An 18,556-nucleotide genomic window follows, 5' to 3' on the forward strand; every position below is an offset into this window, starting at 1 on the left:
AAATCCAAACGCGGCTAACTTATCTTCGCAGGCCTGCAAGAAAAGGCGCGCATTTTCAAGCCAAAGCGAGCGCCGTAGCACAATGAAGTGTTTAGAGCTTATCTTTTTCATTTTCATAGTAGGAATGTCCTTTGTGCTTCATTAATCTCTGATATACAGGATAGAACAGGAAAAGGATTGTGGCGATGCAGACAGTTTTCTTGGCTTCAGTTGCTCAGTTTCACCCTGAATATCTTCCACATAATTTTTACGCTTGTCCTGTTTGGATGATCACATGCATTTTGTTACATATTTTGAGAGGAGAGGGCAAACCATGGAAACCTTCCCGCAGTTTTCAACCCAGTTAACAGGGAACTTTGGCTAATGTTCTGGCAAGGTTATTCCACTAACATTAATTCAACCTTCGTTCAGAATGATCTGATATTTGATATCTTATAATGTTTTCAAAACAGGTACACTTTTAAAAAAAAAATAGAATATTACCTTAATTATTTAAAAAAACATTTAATAAACACATTCATAACTTAACGGGAACGTTCTTAGAACAAGTGTGTTAGTCGTGAATCCACCTATTAAATAGATGCGGAAACTAAAAGATTGTTTTTTTTTTTTCAAACAGCTGATGTAATATCGTTTCATGATTTTTGTGTTGTGACAGTTGTGATAGTTGCTCTGCCACTTACTGACTAGCTGTGCTACAAGACCTTGCGCAGTCTGGGAAGGCCATCAATTAAATATCAGCACTCTCATATATTTTTTAACAAGTGTTTAAAATAAGACTTAGCTCTGTATGGCCCAGCTCACAAAAAACAGCATGTGCACTTTACACGCCTCTCGAGCACTCCAGAGTAGTGATGACCGGTTCGCGAACGAATCGTTCAATTTAACCGGTTCTTCTTAGTGAACCGGTTGAACCAGTTCACCAAATCGGACTGAATCGTTTGAAACGGTTCGCGTCCCCGGTAGCATTAATCCACAATTTACTTAATAGTTTCTGCGCTGATGAAGACTAATTTATTGACGTCATAACTGTAAAACATCCTAGTTTGCAGATCACTGCCTGTATATGTGTTGATGCTTTAGATACAAAAATCCAAATTGTAAGAAACGTATCAGATTATAATGATGTTTTAATTGACTGATGTTATGATTACTGACTTTATATTTGAATGTGTTAAGCCCGCGATAGACTTGACGCCATTACGTCATCGCCAATGACGTCATTACGTCGAGCGGAAAAGAACCGGTGAACCAGTTTATTGAATCGAACTGTCCGAAAGAACCGGTTCGCGGAAAAGAACCGAACTTCCCATCACTACTCCAGAGAGGTAAAGCACTCAGGACTGAAGCAGCAGAGATCTGTGGAAACTGATGGAAACAGACTGGAAGGCTCAAGGTAGACCTCTAGTGGCTGATACCAAAACACCAGCATTAGTGCTTTTTACACTGGTGTCGTGAAGGCATGATTATGTCATGATAGTGATGGTTTCCAACTCAAACGATCCATAATTTACTTTTGGATATCTAAACTTATAAATGTGGTTTATACTACATATATTGTACATATATAGATGCACATCCTATGAGTCATTGAATGGGTTGTACTCTATGAATTATAGCTTGGATTCCCAATCTAGGCACATTTGTAATCATTGAAAATGCCTATGACAAGACCTATAGCTCAGTAATTTGACCAGTCTTGTCCACACGTACACGGGTATTTTTATAAAAGTTTTTCCTTCTTTTTCTTCTTTTTAAAAAAAATCTCAGTCCACATGAAAACGCAAACGCATGCTATGAAGCACTGTCAAGAGCATGCCAAACCAACAGGTGGCGATATAATCTCAACCGTAAAGCCATGTTGGCCAATCAGAAGCCTGAAAAAGTCTCCAGTAGGCGGAGATAACAGCGCAGGCGCCGACGTCACAAGCCAAAAACTCCGGTTTCGCTGTCTACACGATAACACTGCAACCGGAGTTTTTGAAAATCTTCACCCTGGCAGGCGTTTTCAAAAATGTTCAGTTTCAGTGAACTGGTGCTGCGTTTGCGTGTGGACGAATGGCCAAACCGCGTAGAAAAAGCTGCGGTTTAAAAAAATAACCGCGTTCGTGTGGACAGGGCCGTACACGCTTTCACAAGTTAATTGGCTGAAAAATGAATATCTATTCTTCTCATAGCACCCCTTGAACACAATCTTAAGACTTATGAGCCTAGATGTTTTTACACCTACACAAAACCAGGACAGAGTAGGACAGAGCTTCAACAGTAAAGCATCTGTCACCAGTGACCTTGGAAGCCATATATTACATTTACATTTAGTCATTTAGCAGAGGCTTTTATCCAAAGCAACTTACAAATGAGGACAATGGAAGCAATCAAAATCAACAAAAGAGCAATGATATGCAAGTGCTATAACAAGGCAGTACACATAGCAAGTTTTTTTTTAAAATTATATAATAAAAAGAAAACAGAATAGAAAAAGAATATAGCAAGCTAGTGTTAGATGCCTTTTATTTTGCTTTTAATTGTATAATAAAAAAATAATAGATAAAAATAAAAAGATTAGGGAAGCTAGTGTTAGTTTTTTTTAAAGGGTTAGTTCACCCAGCAATTCTGTCATTAATTACTCACCCTCATGTCGTTTCAAACCCGTAAGACCTTCGTTCATCTTCGGAACACAAATTAAGATATTTTGGACGTAAACAAGTTATGTTGTTCTGTGTCAAAAATGGGCTTGTTTTTCAAAATGGGTGGGTAATAGTGACTGAATGTGATTCAGAGCTTTTAATACCCAGGGAAGTTAAAGGAATACATTTCCAATCATTAGAGATAAGTAGACCAGTACCTCCACCTCTTCCAGTCAGACGGGGAGTGAGGGAAAATAAGAAACTATTGGAGAGTGCTGCAGGAGTAGCAGTGTCCTCTGGTTTGATCCAGGTCTCTGTCAGGGCCATGAGGTTTAGTCTTCTTGAATGACTAGTAATAGATGTAATGAAATCTGCTTTGTTTACTGCAGACTGACAATTCCAGAGACCAATAGAAAAAAAAAGAAGTGTGTTTGCAGACATAGGCAAAGTGCGCAGGATGTTAGGATTGCGCTGCCTATAGTGTGTGATGCATGGTCTTCAAAAGGCCTTTTGAAGGGCATAAAAATATATGTTTAAAAATATGTTAAAATAGAAAAGTTATTTTAAATTGTAATAATTTTTTACAATATCCTGATTTTACTGTATTTTTTATAAAAATATATGCAACCGTGGTGGGCAAAAGATACTTTTGAACAGTATTGTGCATTGCTGTGGCTTCCATAAAAGGTGAAATTCACTTTTAGCCAGTGATTTAAATCACACACTTGAGCCTGACATGTCTGTTGAGCATCTCAGGGTTGTGGGTTTGATACCATTTCCTGATACAACAGAGAAAAGAAATGCTTTCTGATGCATCTGAGGAAAAAATGAATCTGATGGCAGTAAACATTCATTCCAATTCACTTAATTATATTTCTATTACAATTCTGTAGAATAATGTACAGCACTGACTTTCTCAAAGCCTCAGATGTTTTATGACACATACAAGGACAAATATTTCTAATAAAAGAGCGAGAGAGAGAGAGAGAGAGAGAGAGAGAACCAGCAGTTCTTTCTTCAAGTACTCTATAGATAATTCCCATAATAGAAATAAAAATATAGAATCAGAATCAGAATTATACTGTGAACCTATACAGTGAAAATTATATAGAATCATGCTCTAACTTATTTATTCCCAAAGATCAATGACCCTAAATCCAATATCATAATGAATAGTATGTCAGTTCACCGAGACCAAGCCTTTACACTCCCATTTGTAAAACTATGATTTATAGCTGCTACATAGAAGGACTGTGGTAAAGCTTATGCACATTTTTAGTGGAAATGTCAGTTTTACAAAATAACTGGAAATTAAGGTTCTGTGTGAACCGACAGCTCATGTTGACATTATCTCCAAAGTCCTTTGCAGTCTTTTAAAACAAGAGGTCACTTCATTATGGAGGCTCAACAGCACAAGTTCCCTTTAGCACATGTATAAGGCTTCAGCTGAGTCCTGTCCCACATCTTTATCAGTGGTTTTGCCATGGTTTGGTCTATTGTTTAGTGCAAGCTGCATTGCCCAGATGCTCAAAGGCCTCATATAAGCGAGAGAGCGGTAAATGCCTTTCTCACAGTATGCTTCGGGGGTCTGGAAGGCCATTCCCATTCGCTCCCATACAGCGCGGTAACAGCCTTCAGCAGTGCGCATTCCCTCTTCTATCATGCCCTGGGAAAAAAGACAGCGGGTTGTATTAGGAGTTAATTAACAGATTGACTTCATCTGGAACCTGGTGATATGATCTGAGGTTTGATTACCTCATGTATCATTGTAGCTGCTAATCCGTACACTACTCCCACCCACACCTCATCTGATTGGACACTGGAACGATCAGGCACACCCTCTGGCCTCATCCCATTCACCGCACCCATCTGCCCGTCTGAAAAGCTCATAACATTGAGGTCAAACACTGACTTCAGCGCACTACAGATTTTCTCCTTGGGAAAAGCCTGCATAGAGAAATGGGTGTAGAAAATTAATGTTAGTTCCCATCCACAGTCTACTCTTCCTATAGAACACTGACCCCTACTGGAGTCTAAGTGACCCATGCAAAATTGGCATTTTATTGATTTATTTGTTAATTTTTAATTTTACTTTGCAAAACTTTACAATGAGGTTGAATTCTTTGCCGTTAGGTATCATGAACTAACAATGAACAATACTTCTATTGCAATTCATATTAATTCATTTCAATATAAATTTGTAAACAAAATTTAATTTGTAGAAATTAACACAGGGTTTTTTTTTTTGTTGCTTTTTTAAAAGAAACTGATCATTTATAAACATTTATAATTTTTCAAAAGTCTGTTGTTCTTCAAACTATCTGCTCATCAAAGAATCCTGAAAAAGAACCATCTCTTCATCACACTTCATTAAAGGCAGGGTATGTGATTTTTCAAAAACACTTTAGAACAAATCAGCATATTATAATAATTTCTGAAGAACCATGTGACACTGAAGTAATGGTTGCTAAAGATTCAGCTTTGCCATAAAAGGAATGTTGCATTTAAAAAAAAAGTATATCATATATATACTATATAATCTATATATATATATATATATATATATACACACCTTAAATGTAATAATATTTCACATTATTACAATTTTTAAACATTTTTATTAAAATAAATACAGCCAGCGAGCATAAGGTAACATCTTACCCACCCCAGTAGTGTAAATGGTTATTTTATGACACCTAATGTATTAATGTTAAGGCGCTGAACCATATTGTAAAGTGTTACCAATATTTCTTATGTTAATGAAGCCATTCAAAATAATTTTTAAATGAACATTAAGTGGTACAAATACAACCAAATGTTGATCATATTAAAACATGCTTGTAAAATGTTTTTCAGACTACCTGGTAGTCATCGTCACCAAGTCCAGACGCCCTGAGAAACCAATGGCCTGCACACTGGTCTGACATTACACTGTTAGACATGCTCTGTCCACTGCTGTCATAGTTGTAGTATTTGCCTATCAGAGAAGGAGAAAGACACTTCACGGGGGGAAAATGAATGCATTAAACTGAATGTGGTTGCTGGGTTGCACTTTTGTTTTAAATAGGCACCGTGTATGCTTACACTTACCATTCCACAGGAGTTTGTCAAAGGCTGCTCTTCCTCTCTCCAAAATATCTCTGTAGCGTTGATAAACAGACTCGCAATTCAGCACACGTGCCATTTTACACATCATGCACACTGACGCCAGCCACAGACCACCACAGTATGCACTGGAAGACCACACAGGGATATTGTTACTCTAGCCATAACAAAACTTATGTCATAATACAGGATTTTAAAATATAAATTTAAAATAAAAAACATAATTTGCATATTCTGAGAAATTTGAAAAAATATATCTATTTTTCATTTTAAAATAAAATAAAATAAAAACTTCCTGAGTCCTAACCTGGGTCCTGTCACCTTCCATCCATCATATGTCTGGTCTGCATAGCCAGAATTTTCTATCAGCCCATCACCATCCTTATCAAATTTCAACTCCATTTCCATAACTGTCTAAATAAGCCAGAACATCAGATATTTGGGTAATGTGTCTTAAAACTTGACAAGTCACTTTACATTTGCATATACAGAGGATATCATTTTACACAAAATCCTAAAATACAATAGAGAAAAACTCACCTGGCATATGGGCCACATATCCTTCAGATACTGCTCATCCTGGGTCAGGTAATAGTCTCGGTACACCTGCAGCACAAACTTCAAGTTCAGATCCTTCCAGTCAGCTGTATCGTGGATCATGTATGCATTGGCACGAACCCATGGCTCATCATCTGTTTGAAATCAAAGAGTAGGTTTTATTGACATTAATAAAATGAGGTGAATCATTTTGAAAAAACAAAGAGATACGGTAGCTACAATTAGACCACTCAAATGTGTTTCTAATAATTTAACATTAATGCATTATGCAAGAAAAAAATTATTATGGGGTTCATGATGACGACAATCTCTATTTTAGGTGAACTCTCTTTCTCTCTTTGACAAATGTGACGTGTGACTTCATGGTATCCTATTATGCATAACTCACCAGGGTCTCCAATGTCGTGAGGTACAACACCCCGGGTCTTGACTGGTGAGTATCGGCCATTCATTAGATTTAACCTCTCTGTAGGATCGTGTTGAACGACACTACCAGCTGAATATGAAAGAGAGAGGGGAAAAAAGTATAATTAAACAAAGAGAGAATACAAAACAGTATGAGAAAAAATCTGCAAATGAATTTAAAACACAAAATATTAAAAATAAATAATTAATAATGAATTCAAAGACATTCAATGTTCAAATGTGAGCCTAGCTTACCAATATCATACTGCACACTCAGAGCCAGCTTGGGCCAGAGCATGATGAGAGCGAATGAAGCATAGAAGTGCACATCATATGTGTTATACATCCTGTACTCCTGACCTGGAGCGAGAGACAAAGAATTTATTTATCACCTTGATTTAAACTTTAATGAACGTTTAGTGTATAATGAACTAAGATCTAAAGTGTAATTCTAAATTTAATCTAAAACTATTAAAATTCATTTTCAGTATTTGAAATAAAGCTGAAATTAAATAAAATATACATTTTAGATGAAAAATTTTAAATGAAAAAAAATATATACAGAAAATGTTACCTTGGCAACTAACAAAAATAAACTACTTTTAGTTGAAGTACTAAAAGTGAAAAAAAAAAATCAAGCTATATAGAAATATAAAAAAACTATTAAAAATGACAAAATTACTAAAACACAAATTAAAACTGAAAATAAAAAATAAAAGCTAATTCAAAATGAATACTATAATAGTATATAAATAATACTAAAATAACACTGATTACAATTCAGCAGCAACAGATTTCCTCTCAGCAATGCTGGTTATATTTTTTATCATGGTTTTTTGTACATGGCATACATAATTATATACACAAATCAAATGTTATAAACCTGTTCTAAATAAATATTGAGTTTAGTTTGCATGTTAAGTTAATGTTGAATGTTACAGCCCTACTCTCTTACCCTCTAGGTAAGCGAAACGGCCGTAATCCTTGATAACGTCAGGCTGGGCTGGAAGCCCCCCATCCTCAGGACGAAGCCCACCGCTGATGTCAGCGTCCTCTGGAAGCTCCACCCACACGGTTCCACCATCCACAACAAAGTACAGCTCATTAAACAGAGCGGACTTATACCAAGCCGGAAGAGACCTAGAACAACACTGTTTAAGTCTACCGGTGGTGAAACATACACAGAATGGATGTCGAAATACATTAAGTGAACATTTATTTCACACAATATTTAGTAATATTTTTAAAAAACAGAAAATGTGGTTTGTCCAATGACGGGGCTGTCAGTATATTTTTTAAAACTGACACAACAAAGAATTTTGCCAAGCTAGCAAAGGATATCGCCAATCCTTCTAATCTCAAAACGGCCAAATACCAACAGATTAATCAACCGCGCAACTGAAAAGAATAGATGCCTTATGTTGAAACAATAGGTGGACACCTGGAATTAGTATGTTGCATGTGACTCGGGCAACACTACTCAAAGCATACACAATTCATTCTGTATTTAGTGCACTCAACAGTATGAAGGGGATTGTGGAAACAAAATTAGTAATACGTGCAAAATGGCATATAAAGGCTACTGTTGTCTATGCACATAATGGATAAATCCATTACTCTCCTGTTCGTTTAAATAAGTAGTCGAATGTATTTGCAGGAAGGACGACTGCTTGCTTACACACAGTCTTTCAGATGAACGATAGTCACACAAATGGGCAGCAGACAACTTGATTAACCGATAGGACAGGCTGACATGCCCTCAAGCTTGATATTTTTCATGGGAAAAAGACATTTCTTTTTACCCATCCTGTAGAATCGGCCTCTGCCACTCATCAATGCTCTCCTCCCATTTACTGTAGTGTGTGAGTGCGTAGTGAGACAGAGACGGGGCAGCATCTCCTTTGGTGCCATAATAACGTGTGTATCTCCTGAAACAAACACCACACAAATAATGTTATTATTTCACAGCATCAAAGGGTATTATTTCATCATTTCAAATGCAATTATATAGTCTATAAACAAAATGAAGCATATTTCTAAGACCATTAAGATCTTCATATAACAATTAAGCACATTTCCCCCAATTCCCATTAATGTAATGCAATAAAGTCTCATTCTAATTAATGTAATGCAAACTAAAACAATGACATTTTTTAGCATTTATGCATCATTGTCTCCTGGATTCTCTGATATTAAACAAACTAGCATTGCTGCTCTAATATGAATGTGTAAGGAGTACAAACTGAACTTTATGACTGTTGACTCAAACCCTTCCTTTCATGCAGCTTGTAAATAGTACTTCTTTTTATACACAGCCACACCACTCCCCGTAAAAATTCTCATGAAATTGCATTAAAGCACTGTCTCCTATTGAAACAGGAAGTATGGCAAGACATATCAAATTGTGTGTCTCTTTTAAGCCCTTTCATATTTTTCTCAGGTAAGAGAACAACTGTAAATCAATAATGCACGTATCTGTCATTTTTGTCAACATTTGAGTCTATAAAGGAACATAAACTATCATTCAAAAACTTGGAGTTGATCAATTTTGTTCATATTTTTGAGAAGAAGTCACTTAAGCTGCATTTGAAATGGTAATAATGTAAAATATTATTACAATTTTTTAAAATGTATGTTTTAATATATTTTAAAATGTAATTCATTCCTGTGATGGCAAAGCTGAATTACTCCAGTCATTAGTGTCACATGATCTTTCACAAATCATTCTAATATGGTGTTCATGAAAAATATTACTATCAATCTTGAAAACAGTTGTACTGCTTAATGTTTGTATAGAAACAGATACATTTATTCCAAGATTCTTTGACGAGTAGAAAGTTCTAAAGAACAGCATTTACCAGAAATAGAATTTAATGCATCCTTGATGAATAAAAGTATTAATTTATTTTTTAAAAAGCATCTTACTGATCCTAAGCTTTTGAACGGTAGTGCATATAGATTAAAAGACACAAAAATGTTTTTAATCACTTCGTAGGGTTTTCTGTGACACCTATTTTACACACATACCTAAGAAAACATACTAGGGTAACCTGACCCATAATGTGTACAAAGAGATTAGAGAGCAAGACATAGAGCATATTATGCATCACTATACATTGGAGATGTCAAAAAAACAACATTGATGATACATTTTTTTCAATCATTAAAATATTTATGCATCATGGTCTTACTCATCTGGATTCACTGAACTGAAACAAATTTTCCCTCCATAACTTATGCTGTTCACATTCAAAATTTACAATTGTTCACTTTTCTGAAAACAGGCCAAAAATATTGATGACTCATGTTGCTCAACACAGATTTTTGTCCAATCAAATGCTCTCTAGAGTGAGAATGTCCCTCTCACTAACAACCAACCAGCAAGTAACAAATCATTAATCATGACTGTGATGTATTTATCATTTGCATGAAAGGAAGGGATTTATCATTTGACCTATTGTGCATATACACATACCTTTCATATATTCTCTCTCTGGAGCCAAATGTGATTTTTGGCATATCCCAGGCCAAACTGAACTCCACACTGTTGTGACTGTTAGCAGGCACCGAGCAGCTCACAGCCAGGGCTGCCGCCACTTCCTCCCCTTTCTGTGTGGGTGGGCTGGAGTCCTTAGGCGAGTCGAGCTGTCCATCAGTCATGAGGTCACTCCACAGAGCACTACAGGTTCCCTTTGGGCTAAACGCCGTCTGGTGACTGATCTCTTGGCCAGACTAAAATAAAGTGAAACTTTAAATAAAGAGAGGAACAACAACAGCTCTGCCTCAAAACCTAGTGAGCTGCCTACCTAGACAGATTTTAGGATAATTCACTCGAAAAAATATAAATTCTGTCATCACTAATTCACTCTTACGTCATTCCAAACCTGTACGACATTCTTTCTTCAGTGGAACATAAGAGAAGATTATCTGAAGAATGTTTTAACCATTTTTGTCCATAAAATGAAAGTCAGTGGGGTCCAAAACAACACTGAATTCCATCAACATATCTTTATCAACAGTTTAAGTTGTCTTTAAAGTCTTGTTTCTCAATAAAACATTTAAAGAGCACTCATATGGTTTACATGGTATTAGCAGTATATTTGCATAGTTTATTGTGGTGAACCACAGCAATCAGTCACCCACAAAGCACTTATTTGCACAGAGAAACAGGAGCTCACACAGTATAGCGGTGTGATGGTGAAACCTGTTTAGCAGAGTGGTTTTGTCTGTGCACTGTGAGTTGTTTTCATGCATTTACTACAGGCAAAACCTGCTGCTTCTAGATTTACGCTGGCGCATTACCTTTTCTCTTGCAGCTATACACAGAGTGTAAGGGTTGACAGGCGTCTGGTGATGTAGTAACACCCCAGACACAGATTCTCCGTCTTTTTCCAGGTGAAATGGCTCATTCCAGTGGCCCCCACTCTTATCGTCTTTATGGCCAGACCCATTAACCATCGTGAACATGATGGAAACATCAAGTGCGTAGTCATTCTTATTCTCAATGTCCCACACAAACACAGCCACAGGAAGACTGGAGTCCTGAAAATGAGAAAAAGATTTTAGAAACTGCAATATTGATATAAGTACAGTAATATTCTGAATTATAATCATTTAAAATAACTGTTTTAATATATTTTAAAATGTAATTTATCCATGTGATGGCAAAGTCGAATAATCAGCAGCCATTACAGCAGCAAACTTTACAAGTAGCACTTTTATCAGTGTTGAACAGTTACTGTATGCTGCCATTTTTGTGTAAAGGAAAGTGTCATACAATATAAATGAATTATAAATGAAAGCAACAATCAAACATTCTAAACAGCTTGTCACCTTGTAGTCGTGAGGGATGACAGGTGACACCTGCCTGCAGGTGAGAGTGACATTCTGGCCAGGCAGGTGGTAGACGGTCCAGGCTCGTGGGTACAGAGCATGGTAAAAGGCGTATTCACCACAATAACCCCAGTTCCAACCCTGAAGAGTCGGGGGTCGCTCCGTAGACAACACCTGCTGGTATACTGTCTGACCACACCTGCGCAGACACACTGTAAACTAGGAGATAGAGGGGGTTAAAATAGACAAACTAGGTGAAAGGTAGATTTGAACACCTGCATATACTGTATAATAACACACACTTGCCCAGAACTGTGAAACACATACCAACAGAGTCACTAATTTCTAAATACTAAACACTAAACACTACAGTTCAAATGTTTGGGGTTGGTAAGAATTTTTTTTAATGGTTTTGAAAGAAGTCTCACCAAGGCTGCAGTTTTCAGCAGCATTTACTCCAGTCTTCAGTGTCACATGATCCTTCAGAAATCATTCTAATATGCTGATTTGGTACTTAAAACCATTATTATCAATGTTGAAAACAGTTGAATAGAAAGTTCAAAAGAACAGCATTTATTTGAAATAGAAATCTTTTGCAACATAATGAATGTGATTGCTGTCACTTTTGACCAACTTAACGTGACCTTGCTGTATAATTTATTTTAAAAAACAAATCTTACTGACCCCAAATGTTTGAACAGTGGTATTTTACTGGATCACACTAGTTCTTTACCTGGTTAGCAATAACGGTTTTGTAGTGGTACATTCCAGGATTTAGTTGCCACCGGCAGAAATCTCCCCTCCATCCACGCGTGATACTACCTCCGCCAATGCCACCAAGAGGAGCACCTACACAAAACATGTGCTCTGTTACACTGGGCCCTTTTAAAGGGATAGTTCACCCAAAAATGGAAATTATGTCATTAATTTCTCACCCTCGTGTCGTTCCAAATACGTAAGACATTCGTATTCGGATCTTCGGAACACAAGATGTATTTGAAAGTTTTCTGACCCTCAATAGACAGCAATGTAACTGAAATGTTCCCAGGTCCAGAAAGGTAGTGAGGACATCGTTAAAATAGTCCATGTGACATCAGTGGTTCAACTGCAATTTTACGAAGCTATGAGAATACTTTTTGTGTGCAAAGAAAACAAAAATAAATTTATTCAACAATTCGTCTCCTCCAAGTCATGTATTCTGCCATTATGGAGAGTACCATGCATCAGTAGCACCACGCGCATGCGTTGTTCAGTGCAGAGGTACTCCCGAAAATGGTGGAAGACGTGATTTGGAGGAGAAGAATTGTTGAATAAAGTTATTATTTTTGTTTTCTTTGTGCACAAAAAGTATTCTCACAGCTTGAACCACCGATGTCCTTACTACGTTGCATTGCGTTCTATGCAGGGTCAGAAAGCTCTCGGATTTCATCAAAAATATCTTAAATTGTTCTCCCAAGATGAATGAAGTAATTAATGAGTAATTAATGCCAGAATTTTCATTTTTGGGTGAACTATCCCTTTAAGAGTTGTTGTTGCTTTGATGTTTCTATTTGTCTTTGCGCTTACCATAAATTTGTCTCAGTGGTAAAGCCCGAAACATATCAATAAAAGGAGCCTTCTTCTCAACCTGGGTCTTTCTGTACCACCATCTCAGATACCTGCTCAGACAAAGCAAGGACGAATTCACTAAACTGGCCTTTCTCTCTGTCACACACAGGTATAGCCTTGAACTGGTATTGATGAACAGTGAAGGCAACAGAGTTTGGTTCAATATATTGGTCATGCATCTATGTGCAAAAATCACACTTTGACTTCTTAAATTGGTCTTTATAGCTTCACAGCAATGCTAGTTCTAATAATGAACCTCTGTTTCACATACACATACTACATCTCCACTTTAGTCACTCCCAAACCACTCCATCCAACTCATTTTTTTCTGCCTCACTCATTCTCCTGCAATAATGCACACACAGCTGTTTTCAGTCTTGTTGGACTCAGCACAAGAGCGCCTAGAAACAGAGACTGATTCACTCAAACATAAAAGGGCAGATGGCATTATGGGATAGGCTGAAAAAGCACTGAACTGTCTCTGCCCTGGATACAAATCCCTTTTTGTAGTGATCACTGATTTAGTACTGAAGTTTTTCCCCAATCAAAACCTCTTATATTACATATTTATCTAAAAAGTGCAACTTTTATCTCTCCAGACTTGCTAATTTATTTATTTATGCTTGTTAAGTTAATTGGAATTTTTTTCCCCCGCTTACATGTTGTTAATGGAATGATCACGTGGCAAGATTATGTTGTATTAAAGGAAAATTAATAAAACAATTATTACAAAAATAATTTATGTTCAGATTAAAAAATTGCAAAGTTCACCTACTATGGAGGGTTTCAATGCATGACTGCATATGACTATCATAGACGCCAGCCACGCCTTTATGTGTGCTGGTGTGGTGAAGGTTGAGCAACATGATTCATGAATACAGTATTCACATACACATCAGAGGACTGATTATCTAAATGGAAACGTACAGTAAAGATTTATAAAGCTCATGACAGTTGTTGTGTCAAACATTAACGTGGAATAAAACAGCACACAGGGTCAATATTGACTGATATCGACACTGATTAACCAGCCTCAGTGGACATTACAATTCCATGCAGCTGTAGTGTGATGTTGGAGATAAAATAATAGTTCATTAACAAATAATCACAACAACAAAATCCAGAATCTAAACCCAGGTCAACAGCTATCAAGCTGTTTATAGCAGGAACATCCAAAGGTCCATACAAAAAGAGGAAGTTCATTGAAATGTATTAGTTATAGTGTAACAGTTAGAGAGGGAAAACAGCCCCACCTGATCCAGGTAAATACAATTGCTACACAAGCCTGCAGGTAACCCACAAATGATCCACATGCTCAGATTTCTGGTTTAACTAGTATGTGAGATGCAATACACAAAATGAGCTGTCTTTTTTAGGAAGATATTATCAGTAACCATAACATTGGTTGACTAAATAAAGCTGCTAAGAACCAAGTGGGGAAGTGTTTAGCAGAAGAAGGGAATGAAAACATGTCCGTCTGTGGTCAAAATATAACCACTGAACAATATTTCCTGTTCCTGTTTCAACCATACATATTGGTATAAAGCAAAAGGCCATTGAGATGTGTATAATGTTCTATTTCGGCAGCTTTTGATGTGAACAAATTCTATTCTTTAGTAATTGTGTTTCCTGTAGATGACGTGAGGACTAATAAATGAATGACCAAGTGGATCTGAGGCTCTTCTATTGAAATATGATTTGTTAAACATACCTGACCCCTAAAGAAACATGCTCGATCATGTTGGACAGTGAGACATCTTTGGCTTGAAATGGTTTCCGCTTCTCTTTGAACTCGTGTGCCAAGCATATCCGCCAGCCATCCTTTGGAACACCAAATCCTGTTTCTGTAGACACATACCGGCTCATCAGCTCAGCCAGAGACGTGCTGTCATTTAAATCCATAGTAGAGCTGTTGGATCACCAGTCCAAACCAAAACCGTAAAAATCGGCTCCCTGAATCCTCTGAAAAAAGGCAAAATTGACAAAAGTGTTAATGCATATAGAATATGTCTTTGTTTTAAGGATAAAACAACAGTTAAGCTTAATGACACACGGTTTGAAAAATGACATCTTGCCTACTGTGTTGTGCAAGTAAGAGTTGAGATCACATGTTTGATCTGCATGCATGGGCAGGTGATCTACATTCAAACGCAAAGTTCACCTGTCACCAGGGTGACGGAATGACAGAGTTCAGTTGCCAGCAACAACCAGGGGCTGGAGATGTAACCTGATCCTTTTCCTTTTAATTAAATAACAATAGCTCCTTCATTTCACCTCTGGGCCAGGCAAATCTTTTTCTATATGGTAGAATTCACTTGGCCAAACAAATAAGATATCTGTAGAGCCGCATCCCATCCCACATCAAGATGTTCTGACATACTTTACTGTTCTTAACAATTAAAACCATACAATGTTACGACATAATCTACTACACTGAAATTCAATGTATTTGCACTGAAATAAAACAATAGAAGAATAATAAGAAGAATAAACAAATATATAATAAATTTATTATTATTATTACTAAACCATTTTTATTTCAACAGCAACAACAAAAATATATTTAGCTCTGTCCAATACTAAATCCATGATTTCCTCCCCATTTTGTATCCCCTGTTTCCATTGTGGTGTAGTTTTCAATTTCCATTCCATTTGTTTTCATATATTATTTTATTTGCTTTTTTTTTTGTCCATTTAGGAATTTTCCATTAATTTTTTATATTCAAATTACTTTTTTGTCAATTAATTTATTGCTAGAAATGTGCAAATCGCACAAATTATGGTTTTACAATTAATTTAGACATGGCCCAAACATCAGCGCTGCAAAAAAAAAAAAAAAAAAAAAATGCAAACTCACATACAGCTCATAAAAGTAAATTCTATACAAATTAGTAAGCCTACCTTCTGAGACAGACGAGCATCATGTTATAAAAGTTAAGCACTTTTACTGTCTTTTTGCTTTAAATAATTAATACTTCATACTCCGCCCTATTTTGCAAAATGCAGCACCATTACAGAATCATACTTCGGCAAGACATATTTAATGAAAGAGACATGATGTTTTAATGTCCAATATGCGTTTGCTCCCTTTCCCATCGCCCCATTGTAAACGTCTGGCTACTTATGTCACATTTGCTTTTAGATTGCCCATGCATAATTAATGTTCTCCTATTGTTATTGTTTCATCCACGCAGTCCACCAGAGGAGTGTAAATCTCTCTTACCCTTGCCTGGGGTCTGCGCGTCAGTGGCGAGATGCACTTGTTTTGACGCTCGCCAGCATGACTATGTCAGTAGAGCCATCCGGCGTCCCTGTGGCTGCTGCTTCCACTTTGTTGCGGTTGGATCTTGGGAATTTTTTCAAAGTGAACAGCAAACGCTAAGTTTTAGAGACGAAAAGCATGTAACGTTATAAGGCATTTCTAAGTTTCCGTAAGTAAAGAACACATTTTCTTATGCAGAACAGCACATCACGATCTCTTAATGATGAACTGGTCAAAGCCAGACATCAATTTCCCAGTGATAGAGCAGTATACAGGGCCTTCTGTTGGCTTATACCAATGAGCTCACCCTCGGGGAGGTAACGTACAGAAGAGTGTCGTCATTTCAGCATTTTCCAAAGAAACACAAACCTTTTTCTGTATCTATTTTCTTTTATAAGCCATCTCTTGGCTATTTAAAATATTAAATGTTACACTTTTCTTAACTATCTTCTTCTGAGGAAACCGTTCCACCCCCGTTGTGATTTTGGATGGGACTTTTACGTCACATTTGCCACGGAGCCAATTATTCGAATCGGTTCTTTTGAATGGTTCAGTTCAAAGAATCATTTCAAAAGCAATTCAGTAATTCGTGTAAGGCTTAAAGGGATAGTTCACCCAAAAATGAAAATTTGATGTTTATCTGCTTACCCCCAGGGTAAGTCGTTATGTGGTTTACCACCCCGGTATATTACCTATTCTTCAAGTAAAGCCATATGTAAAACACATATTGCTGTTTATTATGTTTTTCGATTAACATTTTAAAAACCTTTGTTAGTCGTTGATTTAAACGATGGCATTTTTGTTAAAATCATAAGAAATATTCTTTTCTGCCAAGTTATATAAATAAATTTAAGTATCTCTTAATGTAAATGCAAATTTGATTATCTAAACGTGCTTTTGAATTATAATATCTATTCATAAAGTTTTTGTTGGCAGCTTCTGAGTTTGATTGGCGAACAAATCGTTCAAACAGTGAACATCTTGAACTGATTCATTAAACAAGTTGACTCAAAAGAACGATTCGTTCACGACTTGGACATCGCTATTCCGGAGTTAAGAAAAAGATGTTACATCCTATACTTTCTCATGACATGTTTTACTGAGTAAATAAAAATAATATGCATAACGAAGATTTTTCTAAAGTCTAGTTCCATGTCATGGCAGCGTTTGCTTTTGTGTTCATGAATGTAGCCTGAACAACGTTTGGAAAAAACTCAGGGAAACCTTATAATGGCCAAGACAAGTCTCCGGTTGTTTTGTTTTCAAGTAGCTGGAGCGTCGCCGGCTACACTTTTCTTTTAACTTCTGTGGTTAGGAATACGACGTTAAAAAAAATCGACGGGAAGAAATAAAAGAAACAACTTCGAGGTATCGTAAAGGGAACAAATAAAAGAATGTTATGACTTCCTGCAAGTATTGTAAATATTATTCGTTGTGCCAAGCTGCACGACGCCAGCTCTTTAAATCTAGATATACGCTGCTCTTTAAATCTAGATATACGCTGCTCTGTAGCTACAGTCAAGCTTTGCACATATTTTCGTGTCAGAGGCAGAGTAATTAGGAAAGGCTTGTTTAATTACATGTGCCACTGCTTAAAAGAATAAGCATAAGATCAAATATAAATCTCTCAAAACTAAGATATTCTCCACAGCGCATGACCTGGGGCCTGTTTCAGAAAGGAGGTTTGTTAACCCTGAAATGAGGGAAACTCAGTTTTTTCCCCGTTTCAGAATGGGAGGTTTGTCAAACCCGAGAAAGCAGGGTAAGTCAAGCCCGTTTCTGAAAGGGAGGTAACTTATACTCAGAGTCAGTTACCGTAGTAACTTACTCTATGAACCTAACCGGGGACCTGTACCATGAAGCCGGATTAGCTTGCTAGCCAGGTAAGTTTCAGTTTAGTTTGCACCAATTTGATAATGCTTTAAAAATGACTACGTGACCTTACATGTTCGAGTCTATCGTGTATATAACAAGTTTCACTTGTGACTGCACTGATAAAGCAAGATAATTTCTTTTATTTGTCCTCTTTCATGAACAAGTTTTTTTTTTTATTGTAAATGCATTTAAATTCATCATATTATTAAATCTCTTAACCTTTAGCAAAACCATTAACCTTTAACCAAGGCTCGTGATTGGCTGTTCGCCAGTGATGTCACAC

The 18,556-nt window shown here is 36.7% G+C and overlaps 2 protein-coding genes across 5 annotated transcripts in view; one reads left to right on the forward strand and one right to left on the reverse strand.

Moving 5' to 3' along the window:
• Positions 1-3,767: 3,767 nt before the first annotated feature.
• Positions 3,768-16,674, reverse strand: gba2 (glucosidase, beta (bile acid) 2). Its single transcript, XM_016554193.1, has 17 exons — positions 16,360-16,674; positions 14,848-15,098; positions 13,095-13,186; positions 12,262-12,377; positions 11,529-11,747; positions 10,998-11,237; positions 10,171-10,427; positions 8,498-8,623; positions 7,651-7,835; positions 6,951-7,055; positions 6,679-6,786; positions 6,273-6,424; positions 6,040-6,146; positions 5,718-5,860; positions 5,489-5,604; positions 4,383-4,574; positions 3,768-4,293 (listed from the first exon to the last, which is right to left on the reverse strand). The coding sequence occupies exons 2-17, from the start codon at positions 15,036-15,038 to the stop codon at positions 4,051-4,053; spliced, it is 2,592 nt and encodes an 863-aa protein (XP_016409679.1). The 5' UTR covers positions 15,039-15,098; positions 16,360-16,674; the 3' UTR covers positions 3,768-4,050.
• Positions 16,675-17,426: 752 nt separating this feature from the next.
• Positions 17,427-18,556, forward strand: part of rgp1 (GP1 homolog, RAB6A GEF complex partner 1) — a 9,626-nt gene continuing 8,496 nt past the window's right edge. For 2 of the 4 annotated variants that reach the window (XM_016554213.1, XM_016554216.1), the window contains exon 1: positions 17,428-17,766. The gene's annotated coding sequence lies outside the window, so the exon portion shown is untranslated. Of the gene's footprint in view, positions 17,767-18,556 lie in introns of all 4 variants that reach the window. The other 2 variants (XM_016554215.1, XM_016554214.1) reach the window with 2 other exon arrangements.

Source organism: Sinocyclocheilus rhinocerous, unplaced genomic scaffold (assembly GCF_001515625.1).
Source record: "Sinocyclocheilus rhinocerous isolate Xijiao unplaced genomic scaffold, SAMN03320098_v1.1 scaffold105, whole genome shotgun sequence".
Classification (NCBI taxonomy): domain Eukaryota; kingdom Metazoa; phylum Chordata; class Actinopteri; order Cypriniformes; family Cyprinidae; genus Sinocyclocheilus; species Sinocyclocheilus rhinocerous.

Excerpts from the sequence above, each read along its gene's own strand:
- gba2 (XM_016554193.1), bottom strand. The coding sequence starts at position 15,038 with ATGGATTTAAATGACAGCACGTCTCTGGCTGAGCTGATGAGCCGGTAT. Across the intron at positions 6,147-6,272 it reads ATATGTGGCCCATATGCCAG|ACAGTTATGGAAATGGAGTT; the intron begins GTGAGTTTTTCT and ends TGGCTTATTTAG. Across the intron at positions 5,605-5,717 it reads TGACAAACTCCTGTGGAATG|GCAAATACTACAACTATGAC; the intron begins GTAAGTGTAAGC and ends CTTCTCTGATAG.